The sequence below is a fragment of the Neophocaena asiaeorientalis genome, unplaced genomic scaffold, assembly GCF_003031525.2.
Source record: "Neophocaena asiaeorientalis asiaeorientalis breed wild unplaced genomic scaffold, Neophocaena_asiaeorientalis_V1.1 scaffold10, whole genome shotgun sequence".
Taxonomy (NCBI): Eukaryota; Metazoa; Chordata; class Mammalia; order Artiodactyla; family Phocoenidae; genus Neophocaena; species Neophocaena asiaeorientalis.
Genome location: NW_020172817.1, coordinates 3,022,957 through 3,036,171, shown reverse-complemented (window position 1 = coordinate 3,036,171; position 13,215 = coordinate 3,022,957). Strand labels below are relative to the sequence as shown.

Here is a 13,215-nt window from a genome sequence, read left to right as displayed (position 1 = left end):
TCTCCAAAGCTTATTCAGGAAAATGTCAATTGGTTTTTGTCCCTAAGAAACTTGGCTTTATAAAAAGGGCAAACACCCAAATTTCAAAAGGGAGGCCCAAAGACGTCATACATGGTCCAAAAGATCATTAGTTTATACGTATGTGCTCTTAAAACCAGAATTCTAATAATCTTGATTAAAAGACTGGCATTAACAACGAAAATTTAAGATATAATAACTCAGCATTAAATGCAGGCTGTGGAATTCAAGAAAATGATTTCCTAACCAAGAAATACATGGCCCTTTTCAGTGCTGTAATAAAGTCAACTGGAATTTTTTTCCCTTCAGGTTGGATTGGGAGCCTAATGGCTCTTTTGCTTTCCATCTCCCCTTTTAATATCAGTGGAATACCACATTTTATAACTTTTATGTTGAAATCTAGAATAAACACTATTTCTGAATTTGCTGAGGGATTTGTAGAACAATTTTGTAATCCTTCTTAATTTAGAGCAATACCCCGGAGACTATATTTGTACAGAGATTTAGAATTTCCAAATGCTTACATACGCATTGTCACATTTAATGCAAATTGTTCATATACATGATTAGCTCAGTTATTCAGGAAACATCTGTTCAGCTTACATATTATTCGTGACATTTCCCTCCCTTCTTTTTTCGTTTCTGGCCTGAAATTTTATACATTTCTTTCTTATTAGTCTTATATTAGTAACAAGAGAGGAAAAAAGAAAAGGAGGTGAAATCCAAGCTGATATTTTTTAAATGTATAGAGTTCTTTTAGAAAAAATGAGACGATTAAAACTACTAGTTAAATTAAGGGTCTAGTGAGTAGAGGCATTAATGTAGGTGGTTTAAAGTATTTCAGTGTTCGTGACTTATTTAAATACTCTTAACCTACAACTTCCAGTTAACAGCATAATTATTTTAGAATAGTTATTTCCTGTACGCCTGTGTGCCAGGGATGCTTATTCCCATGTTTATAGGTGAGAGAGAGGAATATGGAGAGACGAAGTTGATCTATCCGAGCAGAGGCCAGCGTTACAAACCGAGGCACCTGATCCCAGGTTGGGAATCCTTTCCCTGAAATCAGTGGCTCTCAAGCTTCATCGCACCTTGGCGAGCTTGTGAACACAGACTGCTGGGGAGGGGGGGCACCCCTGAGTTTCTGATTCGGCAGATCTAGGGTGGGTCCTGAGAATGTGCATTTCTCAAAAACAGCACTGCAGGTGCTGCTGCCATGGGTGGTCCTTGGACCATTCTTTGCAAACCACGGCTGCCTCCCTCGGCTCTTTTTACGTCCTTTAAGCTGTAAACCACAACAGAGCAGGGAATCTCCTGGATACGGTGCTGCCTCTCTCCATCCCCATCTCCTATTGCCAACTGGTCACCATCACAACGCCTGTGGCACTTCACACACACTGGGTAGATGCTGCATGAATGAATCAACCTCCATTTTCTCATGGTATAAGGGAAACAAGAGATTGGTTAAGTGCGACACGTACGGAACCTTTTTCGTACGGTCTATTTAAGGTAAAATATTCTATCCTTTATTTCTCTTCTAAGCCACTGAATTTAATAAGTGAAACAAAGAGGCACAGGACAGCAAGGAAAACTGTCCCCAAGTCCTTACCCTTCCAAGGGGCCCTTTATGCCCTCGGAGTCACCACACCACCATGTAAGACCTCCAGGTTATCAGTGCTCTCCCCAGATGTACAATATCGCCATTGGCACTAGTCAGTGCTTTCCCAGCTTTGTGAGGGGGATCTGTTTGCTCCTATCCCTTAGAAATAAATGACTATCCTTCCATTGCCCACTCCAAATAATTTCTTCAACTCCACCTTCTTTGTGTTGCAAAATAGATCACTTTAAGCGGGCATTATCCTGTTCGTTTTTTCGGACTACTTGAGAATAGAGATGCTATGCTTTTTGAGAAAAGTGGCGAGACTGTGACGCCCCAGACAGTCAATGAGCTGGATAACCAAGATCACGTAAACCACAACATTCTGTGTTAGATCCAACTGATGAAAACGTAAGAGCTGCAAGAAATGGATTACTGACAGTTTGTTAACGTTGAAGGTCATGATCTTACCTATGCACACTAGATCCATAAAACCATACATTCCATAGCAGATTTGAAAAAGGATGTCCTTCCTCTGCCACACTGCATAGGGGCTGAAGGCTGACCAGAGGAGCCAGGTCACACTCGCTATTAAGAACAGGGATCCTAGGATTACAGCAATCATCTGAACTTTCTCAACCAGTGTTATAGAAATGCTTTGCCACTAAAAGAAAAACAGAGGCAGGTAAGAAAAAGGTGCTGTGTATAATTGAAAAATAAAATTAAAAAAAAAAAAACATTTTCAGCCCCATGTTTCTCTTCATGCTAGACCCTTTTCAATCTGATCGGCCCCCAAACGAATTTTTCCATTTCATCCAGGCTATAAAAAATAGACAAGCAGATAAAGATTAATGAATGGCCTCTACTTCATTATTTTCAGTAATTCACCATTCTACAAGTTTAATCTAGTTTTATTCCAGACAACCACACTGAGTGTGAATGGCTGAGGAATGTCAAGTACCTGGGAATCACATTATCATCTTCCACATGTGCATGAAATTAAATACACTCTGAAGAAATATGATGAGGACTCTTCCATGTGGAAATTTATTTTGCTCTTAACACATTTGCCTACTGCAAAACAAAGGGACTTATCTCTTTTTTTATGAAAAAAATGTAAAAAGCAAATAAATAAGCGATATAAGAACATCCGTGAAAAAGTCATTTAACACACCGAAATAATTACAAGGGAACTAGAAAATTGTATGTTATCTGTTACTGGTACATTTCACATGCTCAGATATTACTGGCCATTCATTATCTAATGAGTAATCCATGAAGCCATTCTTGTCAAGATTTAGAATTTGTACTTGAAGGAGTATCTTTGAAACTCACCAACTGTGTAAGCACACACCATTCAATGGAGAAAGTAATTTGGTGTCTGAAGCATCAACGTTTGAGAGGGTTTATAGCATAAATGATGAAAAATCTTTCAAGGGTGTTATCGACTTGAGAGAATTTATTAGTCATGTTCTCACTTTTGCATCGCTGAGACAGGAACAAAACTAGAATTTCTGTTATAGTCTGCCAGTAAACAATGAAACTCAAAACAACCTGCACAATCTCCCTGTGTGTGAGAGTTACGGCTGCTGCAACGTGTGGCTTGTCAGCAGAATCCCTAAACAGTTTAAATAACCTTGAAAAAAACAAACTTGAACAGCCAGCATCCATTGGGTGAATCTGATATTTCCTTAACCTCTTTACTTACCTGGAGTCTGAATATGTGCATCCCCAGATAGGGGTTTATCACTACTCATAAATTCCCTCTCTCCCTCACTGCCTCTGTCTCTCAGCATAAATAATTAGCATATAATGATTCTAAATATGCTTTGAGCCTTGCGTATTCTTAGATGCAAGGTTCTAAATTCTATACTTGTTAAAGATTAAATATCAAAATGCATTTGAAATATTTCATTCTCTCAGGTCATTTACTTCACGTTTCTCTTAAAAAAAAAAACAGAACCAAATGACAAAGGTTGTAGATTCTATAAGAAAGGTATTTCTCACGATTTTAATACTAAGATTCATTGATTGAAAAGTGGTTCTTGCTTTTGCATGAATAACTGCACTAGTCAATATTATTTTATCATTACAAATGAATCAATGTTGTATTTCAAGCACGTATTTGAAGTTTTTTTTTTTTACTAGCATCCTGACATAATTTTAAACACATTAATTTCAAATGACTAGGCATTTGAATTTTAAACCATTTTCAATTTGGTGTCACAAGTGTGAAGTGTCAATGTCTATGGTCTTGTTTAGCTCTGATGCTCATTAAAATCTGCATTAAATATAACAACACGGTAAATGATGTAGAAAACTACTTCCAACTAATATCCATCCTAGATGGATGCTATCGTGTCTGTATGCACTACGTTAGCCTTTGTCAATTTATTAATCACATCAAATAGATGAAAACAAATCATCGTTTTAAATCCATGAGGCAAAGGTGTCCAACTTGTGTGCGTGTGTGTGTGTTTGATTTTCCCATGATGTGCTACATGTTTCAAAATACATATGCCTGAAACACAGAAGTCGGGTAATCAAAAACGAGTGAAGAGGATTCACCAAGAATGCGTTTTACATACTGAAATCTATTTTTCTTTTGCCAGGAATCCTTTATGTTCCAGATTCATTATGTGATTTTAGTGGAGTTAAATTTGGACAGCTCAATATTGTATAATTAATTATATTTAGCTTCAGTTAGGCTTATTCATTAATTAGTTGATCCAGGCTGCCTGCATGCTAATTCAGTAACAACATGGTGGACCCTAGTAGGCACTCGGATTTGGGCGAACTGGTGGGTATAGTTTTATGGTGCTGTGGTGTGTCCTGGGACAAGGAAACTGGTGGCTTTGGTCTCAGAGTCAGCATGACTGCCAGGACCCAGAGGCCACGCTCAGGTGGCAGGCTTCCCACACATGAGGCTCAGCTGTTCCTTGACAAGGAAGGTGAATGAGCAAAGGGGCAGACTTACTAGGAATAAGAAACATATGATATGGCTTATATGTGGAATCTAAAATAAAAATTGATACAAATGAACTTATATACAAAGCAGAAATAGACCCACGGACAGAAAACAAACATGGTTAGCAAAGAGGAAAGGTGGGGGGAGGGATAAATTAGGATGTTGGGATTAAAATATACACACACTACTATATATAAAATAGATACGTGGGCTTCCCTGGTGGCGCAGTGGTTGAGAGTCCGCCTGCCGATGCAGGGGACACGGGTTCGTGCCCCGGTCCGGGAAGATCCCACATGTCGCAGGGAGGTTAGGCCCGTGAGCCATGGTCGCTAGGCCTGCGCGTCCGGAGCCTGTGCTCCGCAACGGGAGAGGCCACGACAGTGAGAGGCCCGCGTACCGCAAATAAAAAATTAAAAATAAAAATAAAATAGATACGCAACAAGGACCTACTGTATAGCACAGGGAACTCTACTCAGTATTTTGTAATAACCTATAAGGGAAAAGAGTCTGAAAAAGAGTACATATAATATATAACTGAATCACTTTGCTGTATACCTGAAACTAACTCAACATTGTAAATCAACTATACTTCAATAAAAAAAGAAAGAAACATCAATGCTTCACACTTGTTTGGTGTTACCAAATTTAAAATGGTTTAAACTTCAAATGCCGGGTCGTTTGAAATTAATGTGTTTAAAATTATGTCAGAAAGCTAGGAAAAAAAGAACAACTCTTGATTGCAATACACTGGGAGGCTCAATTATTTACTATTATCATAGAAATGATTTTTTGTTGTGGATATAAGAAGTAATTTGGGATTTTTGAAGTTTACTTTTAAAGAAGGATAAACTGTTTAAAATCTATAATGAGCCCCTTAAAATTTTGGTTTTATGTCACTTCGCTAAAAATGCAGATGTGCAAACATGTCTGAAAGTGCATGGATACTCTTCACATACTGATGAACCCTAAAATTAATACCATTTCACTGAATAGCTAATGAGGACAAACTGTTATGGAAACAAAGTTTATTAAACCAATTATGAACTTAGGGATTTCCCTTTGAACACTGATAACACCTTGATAATTTCTTTGCTCACTATACACTGCTCTCTTATTTTTACCACTATGTGCGAAAAGTGGGATAGCTCACATTCTTCCCCTAGGAAAAATAATGCTGCTTTCCTACCACTAGGAAACAGCCACCTAGCGTCCTTGCCCTGGAAGACACACATCATCTACCAGGCTCAGCCTAAAGGAGCTGTGTTAATGCACCATTTGCTTGGACAATATAAACAGAAGAGGAGCATCTTGGGTCTTCTCTCTCTACCCCAATGGTATGCAAGGCCTGAATTTCAGTTTGTAAAGCACTTCTGAATCTTGAACAAAATCTGTCAACTGCTGAGCACACTTCTCTCCTCTAAAACTTGATGTATAAGTATTATATATATATATATATTTTCACTTAAATTTCTTCCCATATTTGGAAAGTAATATAACAATAACCAGATTGGCTTAGAGCCAATAATTGCTATTATTTTCTTTCTTTCCATAATATGTGAGTGTGTGTGACTCTTTTATAGCCCTGAAAAGCTGTTCACTTCTACACAACTATCGAACCTATTGTTTCTAGCAAAAATGGGCCCAGTTGGCTCCTCTTTGGGAAGTTCATTCTAATTCTGTGTACTAGAAGAAGTAATTGAATATGCACAGCCTGTATTTATCTAGGGCTAATATGTGCCAGGCACTTTTCTAAGTCCTACATACTGATTCAATTCATTCAATTCCCACAACAACCTTAGGAGGGAGGTACTATTATAATCCCATTTTACAGATAGGGAAACAAGCAGAGGTAAGTTAAACAATTTGCCCAAGGTTAAACACCTAGTGAGGACTGGAGTTGAGATATGAACACAGAGAAGTCTGACTTCTAGGCTCAAGCTCTTCACCCTTATACTATTCTGTGTAATGATTCCGCTGAGCTCTGATAACAATTAATTGCATACCCCGCATCAATCCAGTGCCATGGCAATGTCCTGATAAAAGCTTCAAGCCTGTCTTCTCCCGTCTACCGAGATAGCTTTCTGGCTGGATGTCCAGCTGTGAGTCATCCGCTGATCCTCCATGTAGCTCCCCAGTCTACATTCCTAATGACAGAAAAGCTGCCCCTGCTGGGCTGGACTCCACGCTCCATCAAGGAGGCTAAATATTTGGTTCAGCACATATTCCCAGTGCCTGGCACATGACTGCTGCAGGAAGGATGAAGAAAAGGGATGTAGGAATATTACAACGATGAGAGGAAAGAAGAAGAAAGTTGGAAGGATGAAGGGAAAGAAAGAAGGAAAGAAGGAAGGAAGCAAAGAAGGAAGAAAGGAAAAAAGGAAGGGAAGAAAAAAGGAAGGGAGGAAAAAAGGAAGGGAGGAAAAAAGGAAGGGAGGAAAAAAGGAAGGGAGGAAAAAAGGAAGGGAGGAAAAAAGGAAGGGAGGAAGAAAGGAAGGGAGGAAAAAAGGAAGGGAGGAAAAAAGGAAGGGAGGAAGAAAGGAAGGTAGGAAAAAAGGAAGGGAGGAAAAAAGGAAGGGAGGGAGGAGAGACAGAGGCACACTCCTCAATTCAGCTTCATCTGATTCTTTGTATTCCCCCAAATGCCGGGTACTTTGGTCCCTCTCTGCCTTTGAGCATGTATCTCACCTGATGAAATCTCTCATCCATCCATAACCGGCTATGATGCCAGCTCTTCTAAAAAGCTGTCCCCCTCCTGCCCCTCCTTTTCTAAGCAGAAATCCTCCTTCGGGACCCCACAATCCACTACGTATACTTTTGCTTAGTGTGTATTTCTTTCACTGGAATCCCGGATAGCTGTTTCTGTCCCTGTTGTCCACAGACTGCATACCATGATAGCAGAAGCTGAGTCTCACCTCCCCTTATGTTCACCAAACAGCTGAACACACCTACCTAGTCAATGCTTTAAATACACCAGAGGCTGATTTTAGTTTCCAGCACCTATCTGATTGCCAGATGAACGTTCTCTCCACATCCATTCTATCACTGCCTACAAGACAAAGTTCAGCTCTGGCTGAGCCACCAGTGAGTAGAGAAGTGAGAAGTTAAACTCAGATCTGTTTCCAAAGCCTAAGTTCTTTCTAATGTGTCCTTCTCTCTGCATAACGTCTGCCCTTCACACCTTCTCTCTGCCTACTTAAACGGACACATTTTACATCTAAAAGCAAAACTAAAAAGCACACAGTTACACCCATCTAAAAGGTAGCTGTAGGGGTGAAAAAAAAGTCAACAAATGCAAAACGCAGCTCCGCAGAGTATCGACTAAATCTGACCTATAACTTCCCAACTGGCATCCTCACATACTTCTTGAGTCTGAAAGCTGCAGTTTATTAAATGAGTATTAACATAAAGATAACACTCTCAAGGAGTTATACTTCTTCAATTTTAGTGAAGTTTGGAGGGAATTAAATAAACTCATATTGGAAATTATTTAATATTCTCTTTATATATGACTATTCAGAGATGCACCAAGTAAGGTCCCTCAGCCCTGGAAAGATACAACGTGTGTGGCCCCAAATTGGGCATCACTGTGCGCGAGGGTCCACGTTGGTGTGGTACCCTTCCTGTGAAACTGGATAAGTACCCCAATAATTACCACAGGCTGCTCTGAAACCATGCCACTAATTGTTGCCCTTACCAATGAAATTATATCCCAGGTTTACTACTGCCTTCAGACAAAAAAGGATAGAAGACAAAGCTCGGAATTTTCTTTAAAGAAACGATGGGAGTCCAAGCCATGACAAGACCGAGTCTTCCCCTTGTATAAATCACTTCTAGCCAGTAAGATAAGAACCAGGGAAAGGAGTGCACTCCATCAGGCCTCCAGGAAGCTATTTAGAAAGATGCTCCTGTCATTCCGTTGTCTGAAAGAGTTGATGCAGCTTCTCAATTTAGAATCAATTTCCTCCCTGAAAATAACACGTGCTCAGAGGGAACGAGGCTGAACTCAGAGAAAGCAGATCTTTCAGTATGCATTAAATCACTCAGTCTGAAGCACTGTTTCATCTTTGTTTTTACAAGGTAGGCCAGATTTGAATCTCAGCTAATAGATTTGTAGTACAATGACTTATAGCACGCAGTGTGACAGGTGGGATAACTTACTAATGTCACAGGAGAGAACACCTCCTCTTATGAAGTGTCCTCTTCAGAAAAATGAATTTAGCTGAGACCTATTTTCAGTCATCTTTAGATGGTGTTTAAATTGAACCACTAAAGTTGGGATTTGAAATGCTGGCAGAAAACATCTCAACGTGTAATCAATTTGACATGCGGATAAGACATTCAGTTAATTATATGCCCATTCTTTGTAGAGTTGTATTTATAGGCTGCATATTAAAAATGATTTCATGGTTTAATATGCGTCTTCTCTGCGAGAAAAGCATTTTCATAAACTTATCAGACATGAGGTAAAAGTCAGACAAAAGAAATTTACTTTGTCTGAGAAAGGTGAAATCTAAACAACCTAGAGAAAACAATTAGGGAAACATGAAACTGCTTCTTTCAAATGTTAATAAAACTGATAAAACTAGCAGGACTAACCAAGAAATGAAAGAGAAGATATGATGATGGATCCTACAGGTGAAAAGAGAAGTAAAAGGATATTATAAACAGCTTTATGCTAATGAATTCAGTTATACAGATGAAACAGACAAGTCCTCTGAAAAACACAACTTATCCAAACTGACGCAAGAAGAAACAGAATGTATAGAAATAGAATAACGCTATACAAAATAAATGGAATTTTTAATCCAAAGCTTTCCACAAACAAATGAACAAACACCTCCAGGGCCAGATGGTTTCACTGGAGAATTTTATCAAACATTTAGAAAGCACAATGTCAATTTAACATATATACTCTTTCAGAAAATAAAGGAGGACAGAATATTTCCCAACTCATTTTACGAGGTCAGCATAAACCAGATACCAAAACCTGACAAAAACATGACAAGAAAAAATAATTTCGGACCATATTCCTTATAAGCATAGGTGAAGAAAAATACCCTCTACAAAATATTAGCAAATCAAATCCATCAATACATAAAAATAAGAATGCAGCACGAGTGAGTGGAGTTTATCCTAGGAATGTAAGGTCAATATAACATTCAAATATCAGTCAATGTCTAAAAAAAAACGGGAATAAAGACGCAGACCTACCAGAGAATGGACTTGAGGACACGGGGAGGGGGAGGGGTAAGCTGGGACGAAGTGAGAGAGTGGCATGGACATATATACACTACCAAATGTAAAATAGATAGCTAGTGGGAAGCAGCCGCATAGCACAGGGAGATCAGCTCGGTGCTTTGTGACCACCTAGAGGGGTGGGATAGGGAGGGTGGGAGGGAGATGCAAGAGGGAGGGGATACGGCAATATATGTATATGTATAGCTGATTCACTTTGTTATGAAGCAGAAACTAACAAGCACACCATTGTAAAGCAATTCTACTCTGATAAAGATGTTAAAAAAAAAAAAAGATAACTCATGAGAACCTACTGTATAGCACAGGGAACTCTACTCAGTGCTCTGTGGTGAACTAAATGGGAAGGAAATCTAAAAAAGAGGGGATATATGTATACGTAAAACTGATTCACTTTGCTGTACAGCAGAGACTAACACAACGTTGTAAAGCAACTGCGCTCCACTAAAAACTAATTAAAAAAAAAATCAATCCATGTAATTGATCATAAACTAAAAACTAAAAGAGAAAAAGTCTTTGGAAATAGGAGGCTGAGTCCCAAAGACTATCCTGTCTGGCTGTCTCCAGATGCCCAGGAAGATAGCAGATCAAAGGAGTAGAAGGTGTGACCTTTTCTCATAAGGGACGAGTATCCTTAGTTTGGAAGGTTTCACCTCACTGAGAAAAATCTCTCAAGTGACTGAATCAACAGGAGCAACAGCTTTTTGAACTAACAAGCATTATTTTAGCAACTATAGGGTATGGAGTCTACACGAGGACACCATAATTCTGGATCTCACTTAAGAAAAAGCATATTTATTCCTCCAGTTTTTTCTCCTAATTCTTTCAAAACCATCCATATCTCATTTCTCAATGTAATCTCTTTGTTTTGACTGCTACAGACTTCCATACTTTTCAAGGGCACGTTGATCCAGATTCAACAGTCTAAATGTTGAAATAAAAATACACTTTAGCTCTTCAGTGTTCAAGAGTTTATACTGCACTTTCCCTGTCTGTGTTAATTCTTTCTTGCAAAAGCAGGTGCTATCCATTATTTCAAATCAGGGAAATTTGCCCCAAGTGTCAACTGTCTAATATAGTTAATCGCAGTAACCAGATTTTGTCCCATATGAATTAAAAGTATATGTCTGCATGTAACGCATTTTTGTTTCAATATTCTTCTCAGTATTTGGTATTAATGATGTTTGAACACAAGCTCCCCAGGGGATCTCTGAGTAATTAGTAGGTGGTCATAATCGTATTTATTCGTTCTCTCCACAAGGAGTTGAAAGCTACCTTTGCTAAAGGAGCTTATTAAAACTCTCAATGGGCTGTTAACTGTTTTCAGCCTTGTTTTTGGAACAGAATTTTCATGGAAAGCAACCACCTTCCCATTTGAAATACTCAGTTCATGCAGACTGATAAAAGAAATGTTCACATATTGAGGTATGGGGAAACCATTCTGGCTTATACGTGAGTTAACATGAATTTTATGCTAACTAAAACATCCTGTTTGCGGCCCATCAAACATACATTGTACACCTGCTTTAATTATTAAAGAAAAGGGTGCATTGACCAGAAGTAAAGAATGTCCAGGTTAAAAATAAAGTTTAAATGCCTCCCTTCCCGGATGCCAATGCCGGTACTTCTTTGATAATAAGACTGTCTTCCCAGGTGCCAAGGCCACACTGTCTGGGTGTGTATATGCTGGTCTGTTTTTCTTGAAACCTTGAAGGAATGTATCCCTGACTTGTTTCATGTTTTTTCTTCTGACAACCAAGATACAAAACTGTGCTGAAAACCATGCTTCTCTGGAACAGTTCCTTGGAGTTATATGAGAGGGTGTCTCCTGGGATATAGGCCTCAGTTTGTCTCAAATAAACTCTTTTCTATTCTTATTATAGATTGTTTATTTATTATTTTCATCGACAAGACCAAACACTGTATATTCTCCTGGTGGGCGGAAGAGCACCCTTGGTAATTAAGGACCATAGCATGAGTCAAGGTCACCTCTTCTGTGTAATTTACGCAGAGTCTTTACATAGTGGTTTTCCTTGGCTATGGGGAGGCAGTAAAATGTGCTGGTTCAAACAGAGAGCTGTGAATTGGCTCTTTGACCAAGTGAGTTATTCTTCTCATAAGGACCTCAGCGTTCTTCACTATAAAGTGACATCTGACATAGCTGTCTCAGAATAATTGTGTACTGACACCTCCATACCTAGCTCTCCTTCCTTAACTGGGTTCTAGACTCTGAACCAGTGGCTGTAAGACAGGGAAGCTGGTGAATCAGTAACAGGGAGGACAGAGCCCATCAAGCTGAGCATTGAACGTGCAGTGTCTACTGCATGAAACTGGGCTTTGCCTCGGTTCTTGGTTAGAGAAGTCTCACTGTGGGATGACACCACCAACGCAAAGGTGCACGGAATTCTGCCGCCTTTAAATTTCTGACATGTATGTGTTGTTCACTCAACATATACTTACTTACTGGCAGCCTGCTACGTGCCAGGCCCTACAGAAGGCAGTAGACTGAGGAAAAAGCCTTTTTCTCATGGGATCACTCACAAATAGAAAGAGAAATACATAAGGCTTCCAGGACAAGTGAGCTGAGTTTAAAAGTTTAGGTTAAAAAAAAAGGGCTCGGTGGAAAGAAAGTATGCTGACAATTTGGCGGAGAGATGGGAAGGGCAGGCAAAAAGAAGCATGTGCAAAGGAGCTAGTAGATTTCGGAAAGAGTGAGATTTTTATCGTCACTGCAGAGTAGAACTCATGTTGGCAAGCGGTGCAGGCCAGCTCACGAGGGGCTTCCAGGTTTGGCTATGGAGTTGCACTGTGTCCCGTCAGGCAACGGCTATTAGACAATCACAAGAAAGAGCGAGGTCTGAAGGTGACAGGACGCTTCCTAGTCCCGTCACACCTACCACCGTGCCTCGGTACATAGCCGGTGCTCAGGCAGCTATAATTGTCATTCCAAAGGCAAAAGAGCCTTAATTGAAAACTTCTCTGAGACAGGGAAACCTTGAGCCCTCCACGTTTAGATGTTTCTAGATGAAGTCTGATGGAGAACCACCACCAGTGTGGCTGGGGAACGGCTGCCCCACCCAGCTCCCAGATACACCTCAAACCGTGACCCATTTCCTGACATCCTGCCACGGTTAACACAACACTTTGCTTAAGTGCAAAAAGTCCTTTCCACTGACATAAGAAACTATAAATTCCTTAAGCAAGATTTGGCAACTCATTAATCGCCAGTAAGTGGGAGGTGAGTGGTGGGAAGAATAGCTATGATATCTTCTCATACCTTATTCTTTACTCTGAGCACTATTTTGAACAAAACAAACAGACGAATGCTTCCTACTAGTTCCTGGAATTCCTCACTGTCTCGTAGTTTTCCCATCATAAA

The 13,215-nt window shown here is 39.6% G+C and overlaps 1 protein-coding gene across 1 annotated transcript in view; it reads right to left on the bottom strand.

Moving 5' to 3' along the window:
• MARCHF11 (membrane associated ring-CH-type finger 11) overlaps positions 1 to 13,215 on the bottom strand; it is a 141,448-nt gene that overhangs the window by 19,028 nt on the left and 109,205 nt on the right. Inside the window, exon 4 of the mRNA XM_024741741.1 lies at positions 2,087 to 2,279. Within this exon, the coding sequence (XP_024597509.1) occupies positions 2,087 to 2,279 (193 nt within the window). The remainder of the gene's footprint in view (positions 1 to 2,086; positions 2,280 to 13,215) is intronic.